This window comes from Haemaphysalis longicornis, unplaced genomic scaffold, assembly GCF_048455015.1.
Source record: "Haemaphysalis longicornis isolate Haplotype H1 unplaced genomic scaffold, Haemaphysalis longicornis Haplotype H1 scaffold_1, whole genome shotgun sequence".
Classification (NCBI taxonomy): domain Eukaryota; kingdom Metazoa; phylum Arthropoda; class Arachnida; order Ixodida; family Ixodidae; genus Haemaphysalis; species Haemaphysalis longicornis.
The window spans coordinates 115,292,425-115,312,031 of NW_027526203.1; the positions used below are offsets into that span (position 1 = coordinate 115,292,425).

Sequence of the window (19,607 nt, forward strand, 5' to 3'; positions counted from 1 at the left end):
TGAAAGTTACGGACGGTTAGCGTCTCGGAACGCCATGGAAGTCTGTGAGGAACATGTATAGTGAGAACGAGAAACATTACACGTTCATTTCTTCTCTCTGAATGACTTGTACGTGCAGGCGTCGCGTGACATCTGCAGCGTGGAGTTCACCTTCATCGACTTGGACGTGGACAAGGACAATGAGTGCCTCTCCGACTTCCTGGAGATCGACGGAGAGCGTGTCTGCGGTTCCCTGCCTCCAGACTCCAAGAGTAAGTGCCCCTGACCCCAATTGGACGGTTTCAACTATTGCTACTACCAGGGCAACGTTTAATCATAGTACTCCCAACGTTCAGATTCCCTTTACGCCACTCTGTCTCCGCTTCGACCGAGATTCCCGTGGCCGCTTAGAGCAGTTGTAACAAATAGGCTCGTTCATCCCTCCCTGATGGTTCGCAATAAATTATGCATTTTCGGGTCTTCTTGAGAGGACGGGTGTTAGCAGGCGGGCGTGTGTCCCGCGGAGGAGGATGACGAAACGCGTGACGCCATAGCTCGTTAAGACTTCAAAAAACGGAATATATTCTCTCGTGGAAAACGCATTCCCACAAGTAAACTACAGAAAAAACTACAACAAGCTAAAACAAACGCGCAACGCGGAAACGTCCGAAGGAGAGTTCAGAAAGAGGACGCGCTCACAGTCCCGTCAGATCGCTGCTCGGTAGACGTGGCGACGAGGACATACTGACGTCCTGAGGACGCAGTAGGGCACACAGGGAGACGCGGACCGTTAAGTAGCCCGGCGGCCGCAGCTCCGCACGGCCGAGTCACGCGCTGTTGGTTCGCCAGCGTAAGCCTCGCTCCGCACAAAGGCCCCTCCGAGAACAGCCACTCGGACGGCAGCGGCGGGTCTTCCGGGACGGCACCTGGCGTGGCGCACCTCGCACCGCCAACCTGGCGAACCTTGAGCCCAGTCCAAGCACGTCCCTGAGCACGCCAGCCTCTTGGTCGCAAAACCGCTGCGTCACCACACATAAGCTGACCCTTGTTGTTGTTCCTTTGTTTGTGAGGGTATTCACCAAGGGCCGAAGACGAAGACGAAGACAATAGAAACAGCGCTCGTCCAGTGTCTGTGCAAATGTCTCTTTTTCCACAAAACTGACTCATCGCCATTCCCACCGATCTTTGTGAGTGTGTAACCATCTATCTACTCACCTGGATTATCATAGCGCCCTGGTAAACACCCGGCAGGTCCTACTATCTGAGGCTTTGGCCGTTAGGCCTAACGCCTCCCTTCGGGCGGCATGTCGTCGTCGGCACCGCCGCCGTTGCGCCGCCCGCCGCTGCTGCCTCACTCGAATCAACGGGGGCTGCCAGCATCTCAAGAAGCGTCAACCACTCCTCTAGTGTCCGAACACATACCTTCTGCACCGCCTAGACACCCCTCCACGTCAGTCACTGTGAGCATCCGGAGCCGACCCTCAAGCCCCCAGGACATAAATATGCAAGACACCGCACCAGATACCGCTGAAGTTAACCATGGAACCCCAGCCATTAGGGAACGTCAAAACCAAGGTCCCCGCCGCACCTCCATAACGTGGCAGCGCAGCTCCGCCGCACAACGCCCGATCAACCAAAGAGACCGAGTGAGTAGACCACGCTTCTTGCTCGTACTAAGGCCGCTCTCCAAATTTAGTATCAACAACATCCCTAAACACGCCCTCGCTCACCTAATCGGCAATACTGCCCCCCAGTCCTATCCAGCTGAGCTCGCTTCCCACAGATATGATACCCTCGGAAACTGCCTCCACATCACCACTTATGATGAAACACCCATGCAGAGACTGCTCACCGCCACACAAATACAATTTACCCACGCCGCAGCAACCTTCACGTTTCCCTTCGAGATCAGACCTTTCATCGATGTAGAACCTGGCGATTCCAACGATGAAATCAAAAGTGGCTTCGTTCTGAACAAGCACAGATCCTCATCTGCCACCATCTAGGTCGCACTAATAAGGCCGTTATTACTTTCGACTCACCTACTCCTCCAAAAGGGATCAAATACTACATGGCCATAGAAAAAGTGTCCCCCTAGCAACCCCGCCGCATGGTATGTTACAACTGCCACAATATAGGCCACATGTCCAATATTGCCCATCCCAAACCGTCTGCCGCTCCTGAGGCAAAACTCGTCCCAATGAAGATGACTGTAGACCATCCATTAATTGCGCCGTTTGCGATGAATTCGGCCACATCTCGCTAAATCCCACATGTCCTGGCCGCGTCCCACAACAAGCTCGAACTCTCCCAACAAGGACAAAGCTCAAGGCATCTCATGGGCTGACCGTTTCAAGCAAAATATTCCAGCAAACGATCCCAAAACTTCTTCCAAAACAACGCACAAAAGTCCCCAATTCACCTAAATCCGAAACCAGTTAAATTCTCTCCGCGCTGAAAATCTGAAACTCAAAGCAGAAATTACAGACCTCAAGCGAGCCCAGTCAACTAAAATGAACACATCGCTTACGTCTTAAGCAAAGCGATCTGGTACCCCAGCTCCCCGCGGCAACCGCAGCCCCAGTTACAAGAAAACACTAATTCTCATCCAAAAAACGATCCCCAACTAACACAAACGCTTCAAACTATTCGAACGGAAATACACCAGGAACGCCTCGCGCGCTTGGAGGATGGTCGTCGTATGCATGAGTATTTCGATGGACAGCTCCAGCAAATCCGAGACATCCCCCATTAAGCCATCACCAACGTCCGACCATCGGAACCCATACCTGAACCCCCTCGCAAAGTCCTATCACGACCCACACCATGACCTCTAACCCTTCCACCATTCTTCAGTGGAACTGCAGAAGCTTTTCGACTGCCAAAACAATAATCGCAGCCAAAGTAAAATGTATCAAACCAATCGCCTTCCTACTTCAAGAAACCCTCACCACCTCTCAGCTTCCAGGATACAACGTCTTCATCAATCCTTCTATTCCACGCAGCTCCAAAGTTCTTGACCATGCAGCTATCCTGCTTGACTCCTCCATTCCAGCTACTCAGTTGCCATTGCCGCTTTCTTCCTCCCCCCTCTACGAAGTTGTCGCAATCATCGCCCATCCTCCAGGGCCAAGAAGGTCATGCTCGTCTCCGCCTACTATCGACCCAGGTATCAAACATGCTCAGATGCTTTCTCATGACTCCAACATATCAGAATGAATACCCCTCCGCCCCCATTCTCATCGGAGGTGACTTTAACGCCCCCCACACTACCTGGGGCTACCCAACCAACTCCGGTAGGGCAACATACCTCCTCGACCTCTACCGAAGTGGCCAACATTCAGCTCATCAATGATGAGCTATTTCACTCGGATCGCCCTCCATCCCAATCATACCGACACCACCCCTGACTTAACATGCGCTTCCCCGGGCCTTGTGAAGACCTGGGTCCCCTTTTTCACTACTTGGAGTAGTGATGATCTTCCGATACTCATAAATCTTAAATGAAAACGCATGCGAGACCAACAGACTACTCACTTTCATTTAAACTGGGCCATTTTCCGAGAGAAGCTTCTACAATGCGATCGCCCGTCTTCACTGGAGAAAATGACTGGCATCATTCAGAACTCGTACTTTGCCTCAGCAGAGACAATAACTTGCGACAAAACCTGCCCTCCTTCTGACAACCACTTGGCCAACTTATCGAAGCGCATGGAGTACCTCACGCAACTCTATCGTACTTCCGGCGGAAGACATTCCCTTCTATGTCGCATATGTGACCAGTACAGAACGATCACGGCTTACCAAAAACAACTGGGCTGCACTATGCAACGACCTCGGCAGTCTCCCTGGATTCAATTCTTTGCGGAAACTTCATCGCAGCCTTGGTGACAAAAAACGCAGCCGCACACCAATACTGCCAACGCTACTGCTCACCAGCAAGAACTACTCCCAAACTGAAGAAACTCTTCTTCGCATCTTCTTTCCTCACGCTTCACTCACTCGTCCTCAACCACTACCGAATATTACTATACACGACTCAGTGCCCGAACTTGAAAGCCCATTCTCGTTTGCTGAACTCGCAACAGCGCTCCGTCAAGGAAGGCCCAAATCCGCCCCTGACCACGATGGAATTCAATGGATGCACCTACGCAATCTACCTGAACCAGCCCAGCTACACCTACTCGAACAGCTCAATCACTCGTGGGAAACTGGACTCGTCCCCAACCACCGGAAACTTTTGCTCATATTTCCCATACCAAAACCAAATAAGAAGCAACAAACGCCCGACGACTTCTCGCATCTCCGACCGATATCCCTTACTCCCGTTATCTGCAAACTAATAGAACGGCTCATCCATAACCGAATCACCCACTATCTCGAATTTGTAAGGCCCTATTTTCACCCCTCACAAACAGGTTTTCGCCCCAACCTCAGCGCCGCTGTCAGCCTCTGGCTCCTCAGACGGGTGATTAACCGGAAATACTCCCGACAACCCACCGACTACCTTCTCACACTAGACTTACAGAAAGCCTTCGACTGCGTTAGCCAACAAGCAATCCTTGAAGAACTAGCTGAGGCGTTTCCCAGCCAGATAGCTCAAAAACTGGATCCGAAACTTCCTTGAAGCTCGCCCCCATTAAATTACACGGAACCTACCCCGGCTGGTCTCCCCGAGTCTTTTACCTTGACAGGGGTGTACCACAAGGCTCCATACTTGGGCCAACTCTTTTTAACTTAGCCATGACCGGAATAGCAAGACGGATCATAACTGAGTCCACAGCCGGCTTTACCATATACGCCGACGATATTACTATATGGACCGAATCAGCCCAATACCCAAATCAATACGCCATGATTACCTACCTCCAGTGCGCAGTGACGGGACTCTAAAAGGTCCTCCCCGACCTTGGCCTGTCCCTCGCACCTCGCAAAACACAATTCCTCGCCATTTTCGGCCGTCAACCCCCCACCGAATACGTGCCACCTCAAGTCAGTGTCGCCTCCATTTCTGTCTTAGCCAGACTGGAACCAATTAACTCCTCGTAGTCTACATTGGAACCAGGAAAAGCCCCACAATATGGCTTAATCGCCTTAAGCAGAAATGGAACTTCGTGCAGCACACCCTCCGACGGCTCTCAAACAAACGTGGGGGAGCCAAACAAAAGGCCACCCTCGGAAGAGCAGTAGCGGTGAGCATTCTTTCGTACGGAGGAACACATTGTGACCTCAACTGCACCCAGCGACGCACGCTGCAAGTTCTTCATAATTCCCCTGCGCACCATCACTGGCCTCCCACGTCATACAAAAATTGTAAACCTCCAACAAGCAGCGACCCTCCCACCAACCGACCGCATCATTCAGGAACAAACGGATCAATACAATTTTAAACGACAACTCACCCACCAAGGCGTGCTCCTCACCGCGTGGGATCAACGAAGCAAATTCCCCTACCTAATTTTCCAGCCCCAACACCCCCTGCCAGCGGCCCCACTTCACTAAATCCGTCACCTCGCAACCCGTCGCGCACAGGAAGCCCAAGCTTCGACAGCAACGCTGCCGACGCCTTGCCTCAACTAAACGACCGCGTGAAATTGACGTCTACACAGACGCTAGCCACATAAACCCACACGTCGGCACAACATGGATCAGCCCGTACAATTTATCCATCGTGGGAGCCCAATATCACCGTATTCCCAATATTACTTAAAAGGATGAGGAGCTCATCGTTATCCAGGATTCACTCGACTACTTCATGTACGATTACCATCTCCCCATTCCCCCCAACCTTCGCATCCTAACAGTCTCATATGAAGCTCTCCAAGGCTTTGTCATCCAAGGTCCACCCACCCTTCTGTCCACCACATTATTCATCAAATCACTGCGCTCCAAACATTAGGGTGTCAAGTCCGAATTGACTGGACCCCCGGTCATGAACCAGCCGCTCCTGGGAACCAAGCAGCTCACGTGGCTGCGCAGGAGGCCCTTCTCACGATAGCCTCCGATGGACCCCCGGCGCCGCCCTTCTCGGACCACCCCTGGCTCAACTGCCCTGACGATGACCCCACTCTCGCTCCCGCATTCAGACTCCGTAGGTCCAGGCAACTGAAACAACAACGCCTCAAGGCACTCACCCCTTCAGGCTACCTCACCTCCTTCCCCACCCTGACCCGAGCACAAGAAATATTCTTGAACAAGTTCCTCACCAACACCTGTACGGCACCAGAGACCATTCGACAATGGTATTATCCACAGCACGCCCCCCGATGTCCCTACTGCCACCACTCCATCACAGCCCATCTCCACCACCTCATCTGGCACTGCCCCAAGTTTTCTCGCTTTCGTACATTCACTCCCCCTCGCCACAACACCTCAACTTGCATCGCCCCAACATCCCTATCACACGAAACACTCTTCCAAATCATTATTTATGCCACAAAAAGCGTCCTAGTACGATCAATTTAGCAGTGGTCTGCATGACTTTTGAAGAGATCCCTTGAAGATGACGTGATCAGGACTGTGCTCCTCCCTCCCCATTCTCTTCTTCTCCCCCCTGGCCTATGGCCTTCCTTTCTAATAAAAGCTAACAACAACAATTTGTTTGTGACGAATACCCACTTGGGGGATTGGCCAGGGTCGTTGTGGGGCTACTGTGCCAAATTTAGAAAACTAAGACTTGGAGAAAAACAATTGATAAGAATAATCGCACAACAAATATCGGAATTTGTAGAAGAAAAGTGCGCACTATGCGAGAAGTTGGAAGAGAAGGCTCTTCTTTCGTGAGCTGACCCGCTCTCCTGTCCCACGCATCGCGTGCTCTTCTTTTCAATTCCCGGCTTGTCGGTGTCGGCTGCTACGCGACTCATTACACTCCTCAACATGCTTATCATCGGTGCTGATAGAACGCTGCTAAGAGAGCCTGCTTCAAGCTCCGCACTTCGTCTTCTTCTTATCCAGGGCTGGTGCACTTCAGCAGTTCGCAGATGGTGTTCCGCTTCCGGTCAGACCAAAGCGGGAGCAGGCCTGGCTTCCACATCAAGGCCCGCCAGGTTGAGTGCGGAACGAGGCTGCCACCTTCGACGGGCCTTGGTTGGTATTGCTTCCACGCTGTTATGTTCTTTACTCTAGAGAACAGTCGCAGTCATCCGCTCCAGTGCACCTTCGCCACTGCACGCACACAATTGAGAATGGAGCAAGGTTGAGGGGTGTCACGATCCTGTGAGCTGTTCAGAGCGGGAAGTGGGTGGGCACGCTTCGACAAGAGATTTCCGGGTCCACAGAGATGAACAATCATAGGCGTTCGAGGGCACTGGTTACGCACGTAACGCGTTGGGGCCCTCGCCTAAAGTACTAAAGTGTTGCGTTAAAAGAGAAGGCGTGCGCCAGTGAGATGCAGTACTGCACTTCGCCCGAAAGTTCCCGCAATAATAAATAAATAAATAAATAAATAAATAAATAAATAAATAAATAAATAAATAAATAAATAAATAAATAAATAAATAAATAACACAACGTAACAAGACTGCCTCCCATGCTTAAACTGGTTTTATCATCCGATTCGATTGATTGTAGGGTTTAACGCGCCTACGCAAGCAGACGATGAGGCGCGCCATAGTGGAGGCCTCCGGGTTAATTTTGACCACCTGGGGATCTTTAACAGGCGCCGCAATCTCGTATACACGGGCGTTCTTGCTTTTCGCCTCCATCAGAAAAGCTCCCGCCGCGGCGGGGATACGTACCCGCGTCTTCGTGTTCAGCAGCGCAACGCCTTAGCCACAGGGCCACCACGGTGGGGTGATTTTATCCGATTCAACGGTTCGCATTCAAGGGTGGTTATAGTGGCCATAATCTATATATTGTTTTCATTGTGATATGCTGAAATTTTCATAAGTCAGGCAGCGCTAGGTTTATTTAAAGGAGATAAATTACACCTTCGTTCGATTTTTAGGAACTTCCGTTTGGTAATTCCTCCGAAAGAAAGGAATTTGAAAAAAATCCCCGTCCATCTCCACTAACGTGAAACCTGGGGAGGGACGAAGCATGCAGTGTATAAGTGTATTCTTGGCGCCATGGCGTTTTCGCAAGTGGAAATCAAACTGTTGTGGGGTAGAGGTGGACAGCTTTGCTGTAAAAGTCTCTTGTCTTTGAAGCGCGAAGCTCTCTAGTGTTAGGGGTAAACGTGTGTCCCGGTGTTTTTTTAGTTCGCGTTATGAAGCGCTCCAGCGCGGGGCGTGAACGAGTGCCCCGGTGGTTTTTTAGTATTCGTTACGTTCTAGCGCGAAGCATAAACGAGTTTTCCGTTGTTTTAGTACCGTGACTACATGAGATAACGATTACGACGATGACGTCAGGAGACGCCAACAGCCCAAGCCGCTAAGGGGCTTCGCCTCTAAAAGCACACGACGGAAGGACATAGGTGGTTTCGCATGAACGGTTTAGTATGCAGTGGACTCTCCACAAACAGAACCGAAAGGTTCCGGGAAATCTTGGTTAATCGGAAAGTTCGTAAACGGAGAAAACATACTTTCGGAGTTAAATTCCTTCCCAGATGATCTTTCGGCGTCGTTTCAGCAAAGCAGAAGATCGAAGATAGAAGCTACTCAAACCTAAATAGAAGACAAAACACGAAGTGGCTATCTTTATGCGTACACATTCACACACGAGGGGGTTTATGTCAGCTAGCAATCACTGAGTGACGAAAAAGGAGTTAAGGTTCCACTGTTTGAGCTCATGTCGCCGCTTTTCTGATAATAATGTCCACCCCGACCGATAGACAGCGAACGTCTTCTGAATGCTCTTGTCCGAAGAGAACTGTGTCTGCAGTGCCGAGTCGACCTCTTCGATGGTAACAAACTCCTCGAGTGTTCCGCTTACACGGAGTGCCCAAATCCTCGTTGCGTTTCGCGGAAGGGCATTTATATTGCATAAGCACAGATCCAAACAACTGCGAGACAGTTGGTTTAGAGAAACAGAAGGTATGTTTAGGCGCAGTTCGTTTGCCGCAACACCAAAAGTTGAATGAGTTTGAACTAATCTGGGAAGCTATTGCGCACAGCAAGCAACAAGGCACTCGAGCAAGCGGCACCACACAAGCGCTGTCTCTCAACTGCACGACTTTTGCCACGCTCGATATGTGTACGAGATATCACAAACATTACTCAAGCATCGAACAGATTAGGGACTCGCTCCTTTTTGTGCAAAATGACGGAGATAAGGACGCCGATAAAGGACGCCGATAACTCTTGCTCACGCAAGTGTTATCGGCGTCCTTTAACCGTGAATGAGAGTCCATGGTTATGGCCCTTTGGGATTTCTTAGCGAAGCAAGCGGGAGCAACCCTTCGACGTATACTCGCCTTCAACGTTTAGGTCCCGTATGACCTATGCATACGGACACACATCCGCATACCAACGGCGTTCTACATACCACGTCTATCTCACACAGAACGAAAGGCCGTGCCCGGGTCACGCCGCCAGGGGGACTGTTTCGGTGTCAGGACACCCCCCCCCCCTTCCCTCACACACACACACACACTACTTTCTGAGTTCTGCATCCCGCCTTTATTCACACTTGCTATTTACGCGGCACAGTCAATATAGTTAAATGTAAAAGTGAAAACAACAACTGCGTAAGTTTGATGACAAAAATGGTTCCTCGAAGTTCTACGTGCACTCGTATTTTAACGTTGATATTACAGTGAATGAAACAACTAACACTTCGGCTTCACTAAAGCCCAAAAATGACTGAGGTGGTCTTTAGATGCGGGCTTGTGTCAGCATTTTGTCAGCATTCTGTGAAAGCCTTGTGCGGCATATTCAGGACAGGAAAGAGAATGCGATGTAAGGGTGTGTGAAGAAATAAGCGGTGATTCCGTACGTCCACAAAACGGTCCATTGCTTGTAGAACGTGGAGTTTCATTACGGGCTTAGGCTGTTGTTTTCTGTGGAGACTAAACTGGGCGAACTCTGTCTAGTTAACATTGAATAACGCCTGAGGCAGGGTAAGTGCACGTTCTCCGTGACCCATGCTCGGCCTTTCGTTCGATCTGGGATCGGCACGGTATATATCGTTCATTTCAGAAGCTGCATGCAGCACTGTAGAGGCTACATTGTTGTCAACAGTGCGCCCACTGATGGCGCCTAACTCACCGCGAAGGGGGCCTTGAAAGGACATTTCCGTCTCCCATCTCGGCAGGTAGAACCGCGAGGCCCGGGGCCTAGTCTCGCTTTCCTTCCCGGCGAGTTAGGCGCCCTCAGTGGGCGGACCGTTGACAACAATGCAGCCTCCACAGTGTTGCATGCAGCTTCTGCAATGAACGATAGTATACCGTTGGCATCCGGGTGTGTGTACGTGTGCCACACGGCGTATCCTTTGAATATATCCCCAAGGGCCAACCGTCGCACTCATTGCAAGAAATAGGCTTGTCAAGCGATGTAAAAGGATGCCGCAGTGCTGTGAGAACACCGAGACCGGACTGTTTATTATATCAACCGAAAAATGACACTCGTGTTAGCAAAACATTACCCTTCGTAATTAAAAGGCTGTGGCTGATCAGTTCTATAATTGTGTAACCGTAACCTTAGTGGTTTCTTGTATAAACATCGAGTACGTCAAGAAATCCTCCAGCTAAGGGTCAGCGCTCGCTTCGTATTCCTTGCTCTCGTCCCGCCGCGTTACTGTTAATTATCCCTACATCCGTTTACCGGGTGTACTAGGCGCTCCAGTAGGACACCGTTATGGTCATCTTCCTACTCCGCATCGTCAGTGGAGTAGCCATGGGGACTCTTTTGTTATTTAACGTAACCGCTCGAACGAAAAAAAGAAAGAAAAACTTTCCTCCTTGTCCTCTTGCTTGTTCCAATCGCCACAGACAAAGCGCTGGGGGCGCCGTGCATGTACGAGTTCTGCGACCAGAGCGGGGTGTTCTACAGCCAAGGCTTCCCCGGACCCTACCCGAACCAGATGTCGTGCACCTACCGCGTCATCGCCGCAGCGCCCGACAGGTGCAGGTGAGCGTCGAACACACGCTGACGTCCGTCCTCACGCCCAAATAAGAAGTGATGCGATCTCCACGCTCGCATTGCCTGCACTTTGAGGCGTTGCACAACAGCACGAGCACAAAGCGGCGAAAAGTGACCAAAACCTGGATCTTGAATTTGGAGGAGACGCGTGCACAGTTTTGAAGTTATGAATGTGTCGATCTGGGGTCAATAAACACTAGCTGTCAATAAAACTTTCGTTCCATCGTAGGTGGGAAGATCCAGATTTCGGCAAGTTTTTTTTTTCTTTTCGCCGCTGAAGGTCGCGCTTGCTGCTATATCCAACGGACCTGCAGTGGGAGCACGGTGTAGTTTCTTCCGAAAAGGAAAACTCGAAATTGCATTGCTGGCGTAAAACAAATAGACGCACAGTATGCAACAGCTGTCTTGTTTGTGAAGACCAACGACTGTGTAGGACTCAAGCACGCCAACCTTTATGACTGACGGTGAAAGTTTAGGCTGGAACGAGTGAACGCTGTTACGCGCTATCGAAAATGAAATGAGTGAAAGGCGTTTTGAGGGGCTGGTCAGAGGAGGAGAACAGCTGGCCGGGAATACGGGCCACCGACGCAAAAACAATAAATGCAGCAAGTGCAAAGATGATTTAAATGCAGCTAGGCGAATAATCCACAGCTACGTGCTCATCAGCCAAACTGATTCGATGTAGGGTGAGAACGCATTGTCTGTAGTCGGGCGAGCACTGTTGCATTAGACACTCAAACGATCCCTATATGTAACAACAGATCAAACATGTACGAAAATACTGCACGCTGTTTTACAGACGCTGCTTTAGACGGTTTATTTACACGGTTCTTGTAAAATATGGCAGGGGGCCGTAACCACTTCTGGTATCTACTTCTGGTTCCGCTATTGCCTCTTAAACTGCACTCCTGGATGCCCAGACGCAGCAGGCGCGCTTGCCATGCAAGCGCTCGACCATAGCCCGCTTTCTGATGATAGCACGCACGTAGCCGTCTTGGCATCGTATGTATATCCTACTCACAGTCACCGTTTACTTCCGGTCAAAGCTACTTCCGGTCACCGTTTACTTGGCACCCAGTCGAGTTTCAGCCCAGGCACCGATGGGCGTGGCTTAATGCTCGGACGCCATTGTAAATCCGTGTAGCCAGTGTTCAATCATTGCTATCAGCATCTGTCTGTCGGGCACAGCCGATGCTGTGAAGGTAGTCCGCAGAATTTCATTGCCGCATAGCAGGTCACAACGAACCGTACAAAAAAATTAGTGTTGTAAGAGCTGAGTTGAGACGGCCGAGAGTTCTTATGGTGAGCTCCTAAGCAGCCACCGAGGCGAACTAAAGTTCGCTTGGGCTGCCTTGCCTTGGCAGCAGCGGTACCAATTTTGTCGCAAACTTGAAATCAATAATCGAGATATCAGAGAAAGCACACGAAGCAGTTTCTCTGCGGCATGACAGAACCATGTTTTTGCTATTGGCGGCGGGGTTCTGCTTAGTCGTGTCACTTCAATGCTGGGCTGCACTGATAACTGTTTTTAGTGCTGGTAAATATTACGTCACCCCTGCCCATATTACGCCAGCGTAGAGCGGGATTTGAAAGTTTTTCAATTTTCCTTGTGCTGAAAAAACGCGAGAAAACGCCGAACCAAGCTTGAACGTGGTTCGGCGGCGTTCGCAAAATGCGTTCGCAAAAAAATACCAATAAAAAAATACCGAGCACACGTGCGCGTACGCCGCGTCAGGAGCGCCTGGCGTCGTCCAGGCCTGTGCCACGTGAGCAGCTCGCAAAAATACCGAGAAAACAGTTTGCGTCCCTCCGCACCTGAAATGGGGAGCACATGGCAGTTCACGCTACAGACGCCGTTTTCGCAAAGACGGTTGCCGCCGGTTCTAGCGCGGGCTAACGCGGTACACTTTTGGAGAAATGTGAAAGCCTGCGGACAAAGACGTTACCCGGGCCTGTTACTCATGTAGAACTTTCAGGGACAAGTTCGGAAATCCTCGTGAGGGGCAACAGCAGGGCCTCAGAAGAAGCAAGAGGGGGCCGCACGACCGCTGTGTCTCCAGCCGTGCCAATTTTTTTTTTCGGTAAAAAATTGTTTTATTTTCGGTAAAGATACAGTAGGGCCACCAGCCCTGCTGTTTCTCCAGCATTGCCTCGTTAAAAATCGCCTTTCGTGGCTGTAGCGAGTTAGCACAGGTTAGTTGCTTGAAAGAGTTTAACAAAGGTGTCTTCCCTTTAAGAACAATAGAAATATTGAAATTTATTGGAAGATTATTGAAGAAGAAAAGGAACCTGCATTGGCAAGACGCTAACCTTAAGCGAACCGCCTCCCTTGCTCTCCGGTGCAGGGTAGAGCTATCGTTCATCCAGTTCAACCTGCACTCGAACAACCGGCCCGACGGGCAATGCGGCGCCGACTTTATGGAGATCAACGGGGTCCGCTACTGCAACCGCCAGCTCGAGGGACAGATTCGTGAGTATCCACCCCGTGGAGGGGTTTGCGTCGTAGCTATTCTTTTGTGTGTTGCGAGCATCAAGGAATAACTCGCTTTTGTAAGGTATCCTCAAAAATTGTGGACGACGTCACGAAAAAGCGGTACTTGGATGCACTGTAAAAAAATGGCGAATTTTACGGAGAAAGCTGCTGGTAAAATGTTGCTGGACACATTTCCGTAATTTAGACAACGGAAATAATTTTAAGAACGGACATTCCGTAGTACGGAAAGGCCGTGACAAAACAAACACTCTGTTTCAAAAAGCACGTCTTTCCGTAATTGATACAACCTTCAGAAAAGAAAAAAATTACTTAAACGAGGAATTGAACCCGCGCCGTTGATCGAATGGGCACGACGCTCGAGACCACTGCACCACCGCACGAACGCTGAACTTGTGCCGAACAACCTGTATACTACATGGATGCCCACCCTGCGTGTGCCATACATCGGTGTTTACTAGCTGGCTTACAGATTTCCTGGCTGATAAAGTGCGATTTCTTAAATACGAAGCCTCCACAATAGTTGGTCGCCATCAACTCCGCTGTTTCGAGAAAGCGCTCGCAAAAATGTGACTGGCTGCGACTGCGATTTCGCACTGCATGAATAGTGCTTGCTGTGCTTTGGTTTTAAGCTTTAGGCTAAATACTTCGGCCGATATTTATTCCTTAAGAACTAAATTACCTTCCGCAACTCTGCTTCTGCACGCAAATGACCTTACATTTTCTGCAAGTGTGCCGGTCACACACGCATGTGCAGTTTGCAGGTCCGGGGCAGCGACGTCGCCGGAGCGTCGTAAAGACAAGATACAGCGCTCGTGTTGAGCGGTATGGGCCTCATGGTCCTCACGAAGTTTACTACACTTTAGACACTAACGAAACAGAGCAGCATTAATTACGCCACGAATGTTGTCGGGGCACAGTTTTCGCATCTCGATCGATTCCCGACGATCGACACAATATATTTCTTTCAGTTATTAATAAACTGATCTGTTTCTGTTCTGCATCATACACAGGAAACGCCCGTATTTTGCAAAGCAGAAAAAGATTCCGTTTGACGCGTAACGGCAAGAGCATCCGTATACTGAGGGACGGAGCGCACCTCCGTTAAATTACGAGTGTTTTCTTTGTTCTGCATCAAACGGAACACTGCACTGTTTTATTACGGCCATCTGGTCCGTAATTACGGATTGTTTTTACAGTGTGAGGCAGGCAGCGGGAAGCGTTATGTTTCATGAAAATGCTCTGGTGAAAATATTGAGAAGTCGTAAACGAGCAAAGAAATGAAATAAGTACCTATCCAAATCCAAAGTGGCTGACGGTACAATATCGATGCTGACTGGATAGAGGGCGAGTGTTAAAGAAGATCGTGGAGGGGGCACGAGAGCGGCCTTGCAAACGTTAAAGGAAAAGCATTAAAGCTTTAGATTCAGTAATAAAACTAAAACAAAAGCGAGTGCCACTGATCCCTAAGTAATGCTTTCTAAAAGACGATTTACACTGACGCCTACTTTCGTTTTAATGACGACACACAAAAGAACCAAAGTTTGATTCAGTAAAGTATTTGTATTGCTTATTTATTATTACCAGCACAATACCAATTTCATAGCAATACCAATTTCAGTTGAGCCTATGAATGGGCTTCGGCCGAGGCGCATGGAGGAAGGGCGGCCGCATTGTGCTTTGACAAACCATGTCGAAAATACCAGAAGACATTCTCATAGCCAAAACGGCAACGCTTCCCGGTGTAGTCTAAACGTGCAAGGAGGGGTATCACTTTATCTAGCCTGCACACACATCCACGAGTAGACCATGCGATTGACATGCGACTGATCGTTACGACGGTCGCACCGGAAGGGTTTCGGCGTCGTGAGTTTGTCGGAGGAGGCTCACGACGGGTCGAGTGGCGAGCCAGATGCAATCGTTCGGTCGTTGCGACCATCGTGTGGCTGCAGCCAATGAGAGCCCGAAGGTGTAGCCATGATGACGTCACTGTGAAAGTTTCTTTCAAAGCCTGTAGGAGGCGCTAGTGGCAGTTCCGAATATTTTGAAGCGCGCAGCGCGGTGCGCGCTCGCACGGTCTCCGCGCACCTGCGTGCTCTCTGCCGGCAATAGTGACACCTGGTAGACACATGTTCCAGCGGTACCGACAGCATGGGCGAGCGGAATCGTCGGTGCTTATTAACGTGCCCACACCGCTTCATTCAACATATAAAATGCAATGTATAACGAATAGCAATTTTCACTTTCACTTCAAGTTGATGAATGTTTTCTTTTCCTGCTCGAATTCCTCTTACACATGTCTAAATCGACCGAAATGCGCCTAAACAGGGAGGCAACCGCGGAGCAAAAACAGTGGGCGGCGCGACGCCCACAACGTATCGCACCCGCACTTTGGAGCATGTGTCTCCAATTCACGCGTACGACTAGTCGTGGCGACCGTCGTAACGATAAGTCGCATGCCAATTGCATACTGTAGTCGTCCATGTGTCTCGCGCGAGACACGTGCACGGCGATTGGCATGCGACTTATCGTTACGATGGTCGCACAGGACCGGTTTTGGCGTCGGGCGCTCGTCGAAGAAGGCTCGCCGCTCACTACGTGCGACTGGCGAGCCAGATGCGACCGTCGTGTGGCCGCAGCCAATGAGAGCATGAAGGTGCCGCCATAATGACGTCGTTGTGAAAGCTTCTTTTGAAGCACCGAGGAGGCGCTGGTGGCAGCAGTTGCAGTTCCGAGAAATTTGAGGGGCAGACTGCGGGGAGGAGTAGGACGAGGAGTAAAACTTTATTTTTAATAAGAATAAAAGAGAGTTAGGGCCTGCGGCCCTACGCACAGGTGCAGTGCCTATTCCGGGACCCCATTGGTCAAGGCGCCGCCGCTCTCGCCCGTCGAACTGGAGCCCTTTGAGACTCCAGCCCCGAGCAATTGAGCAGGGCTGCCTCCCATGCCTCCCTGGTAGGGGAAGGGTTGGGGGATAACGCAGGGTTGCTCTGGTATGCCCACACCTTGTGACTGCAGGGCGCGCTCACGCGTTTCCGCTCATCCGCTCATACGAAGGAAGCAGGGGCTCCCGACACAACACCCTACTACAGCGCATTTTAAAGCAAACTTTTGTACCTCTACCAGCCAATGGTTTCGTCGTGGCGTGTGCCACAAAAACGCCCAACCAGGCTGAACAAAACTACTGACACCGCCGGGGATCGAACCTGGGACCGAAGAGAAGCCGAGCGAGCGCACGTCGCCATAGCGGCTAAGCTACGCAAACACACGTCGAGGCGGGGAGACAGACGCTGGTTTTTATTCAGCGGCTGTGGAGGGGGAGGGCGCTTTTTGGAGGCGACCACGGAGTACGATAAATAGGGCCCCGACTTCGCTCTTTCTGACAAGTCACGGAGCGCAGTGTAGATGGCGCGGTAAATGGGCGCTATTACCCAGCGTTCCCCGCGCGCCGGAGCCTGCTCACCCTGATGGGTTCGACGGCGGGACCCCTTCCGTCGGCTTGGTCCTCTGCTTTAGCGGTAGTTGTTTTGGGCCTGTTTTGGCGCAACGAATTCGTTCATTGCGCGCTTCCTTCGCACGGCTAGGTTAGCTTGTTGGGCAGCACCTCCGGGGTTACCCAGACCCGACGGAATTAAGTAGTCGTACAGCAAAGGGTTTGCACGGCGGGAAAAGAAAATGTACAGACCACATACAGACATCTGGCTGCTAGAGAAACCCTATCTTTGGCGCACTGCTTGCCACGAATGGGACTCCGTTTTCTAAATTGGTGAATACCGATTCGGTTGTGTTTTAACAGATATTACAAAAGGCGAATGGAGCAATTGGTTTTGATGAATAGCGATTATAAAAGTTCCCTCGGGTTTCTCTCAATTCTCAAACTTACTAAACTAACTAGTTTAAATCTAGTTCACTAAGAATCACTAAGCTCACATGCCGAAATGTTTCGGTGTCATCGCTTGTGTCACGCGGTGGTGTAGCCCCGAGCTAGCACATCAGACTGACTAGCTTCCGCTGCCTCCTAAACACGTTTTCTTTCTGTCGACGCACGCCCGGGCTACAGCGGCGCCGTCCGCCGCTCTAGCCCGGACGTGGCCGACGCTGCTGCGTTCGGGACGCCGCCCCCGCGAATCCCAGGTAACGGCTGGCAGTTTGTGGTTTTAGCCTTTGTAGAGCCACGTCTGCGAATTCAAGTGACGTCGCATGGGCAATGGTTGTGGGTGTTGTTTACAGCTTTTCTTTCCAACCACCTTCACAGCGTGGATTGGAGCCAATTTTTCTCGTTCTTGTTTCCAGAGCGGCACTCTCTTATGGATTGAAAATATGCTGTTGTTTTACCCTCTATAAGTCCAGAAACGCGACAGTGTCCCAATATCTCGCCTTCCCTCGTTCGCCATTATATTTTCCCCACAATCCACTCTTGCTTCAAGATAATAAGGGGCGGGGGTACATGCCTGCCTGCTCTTTCGAGTGAAACCTTACTTACCTTCCTCATAACCCTAGCAGATTCGTACTTTCACGTGAACAAGTAGGTGCCATCTATACTGCAAACGCAGTAAGGCGTCAGACCACATAAATCGTGGTCTCTGCTTCCAAAGCTGTCTGCGTATGGTCTGCCTCTTGTTTCGTGAGAATTTGGCAACCTACCTGAAAGGTAAAATAAACAATATTTTCAGTGCGCTGGCCCCAAGTCTCATGGCTTCGCGGTACCTTCTGTGGTTCCCTCTACTCTTTAACATATTGGTAATTTCATTGAAATTAGCGACGAACATCTGTCTTTATTGCAGTTCGCAGATGATATAAACTGTATGTGCACCGTGCTATCGCAAGCAGACTGTGAGTAGCTATGAGGCGACAGGGAAATTTCTTCGTGGTCTAAACCTAACTCTCTCAACCTCAACCGTTCAAAGACTGCTGGTATTACATATACTCCGAAGAATTCCCCTTTAAACTATGCGTGCTAATTTTATTCTCCATTGATTAAAAGAGTACGCACAATAAGTGATTTCGCTGTAATGTTACATTCCAAACTTGGGTTCACAACACATGTTCCAGCACGGCAATTTTTTGCGGAATATGGGACTTCTCAGTAGAGGATCACACTCTCTAGCGCTATATAAAGCCTGATTATTCCCAAGGCGGATGTCGAATTGCAGGAGCGCCTCATCTCTGAGTTTGGAAAGGGTTCAGAGAATGTTTCCTTGTATGTTCTCTCACCGTTACAACCCTCCAGAAAAAATGCGCTTGCGTTTAAGTCCCCAAGCTACTTGAGCTGGGAGAATCACAACCCCGGTGCAGAAGGCATGCCTTTTTTGTCTATTCAAACGCATTCCTCCCAAAGTCAATAGTCCCCCCTCATAAAAATTTTTACCAACATTGAGTTCAATGTTTGTTGACAAAAGTCTACAAAAGCTACCAACATTGAGTAGACTGTCTACTTACTGTCTATAGACTTCCTAGCAACAGCCTACCAACTTTTTGTCAACCATTGGCCACCGTGTTTGAACTGAAACGTTTCTGTAGACTTTCTACAGAAAGTTTTTTGTAGACTTTATACTCAATCGCTGTTGCTAACCGAAGCGTTTCTGACAGGATATTCGAAACGTGATGCAGTGAGAAAAGCCGGCCATTCCTAGACCGTGGTGTCAATACAGCTTAATAGAACGTCGTCATTATTGCCCTTTAAAAGATCGTTTAGTGGGAGCAAGAATGAAAAAAAAAAGAAAGCAGAAACAGATTAGGCCTCTGGAACCTCGTCTGCGAGGGTTCACATTTTGCGGAGCCACACATCCACACGCGCACTTTCTGATACACAACACAACAAACAACACTACCCCAAGCTCATAAACGTACTACATCCGAAAAACCACAAGCGCCAATTGCAAGCAGGACACCGACACCGCTCAAATGCTAGCAGTGCACTTCATGTGTATATACCCGCCAGCCGCGGGATGCCGATGCCGCGGTGAGGCGCGCCTCTCATTGCATGTTTACAAAACTACGCGTTATTATTTCCAAAATATAATACCGCGAAACACTGGAACGTAAGCAATTGCACATATCTTCATGTTTACTTTATTGTTGCAAGCTGTAACTAAACAAAACGGAAATCTGGAATG

General features: G+C 50.0%; 1 protein-coding gene across 1 annotated transcript in view; it reads left to right on the top strand.

The window, feature by feature from the left end:
• The window catches only part of LOC144179414 (uncharacterized), a 204,755-nt gene that overhangs the window by 136,893 nt on the left and 48,255 nt on the right, over positions 1–19,607 (top strand). Inside the window, exons 16-19 of the mRNA XM_077707767.1 lie at positions 119–251; positions 6,937–7,068; positions 10,850–10,988; positions 13,346–13,470. Of these exons, the coding sequence (XP_077563893.1) occupies positions 119–251; positions 6,937–7,068; positions 10,850–10,988; positions 13,346–13,470 (529 nt within the window). The remainder of the gene's footprint in view (positions 1–118; positions 252–6,936; positions 7,069–10,849; positions 10,989–13,345; positions 13,471–19,607) is intronic.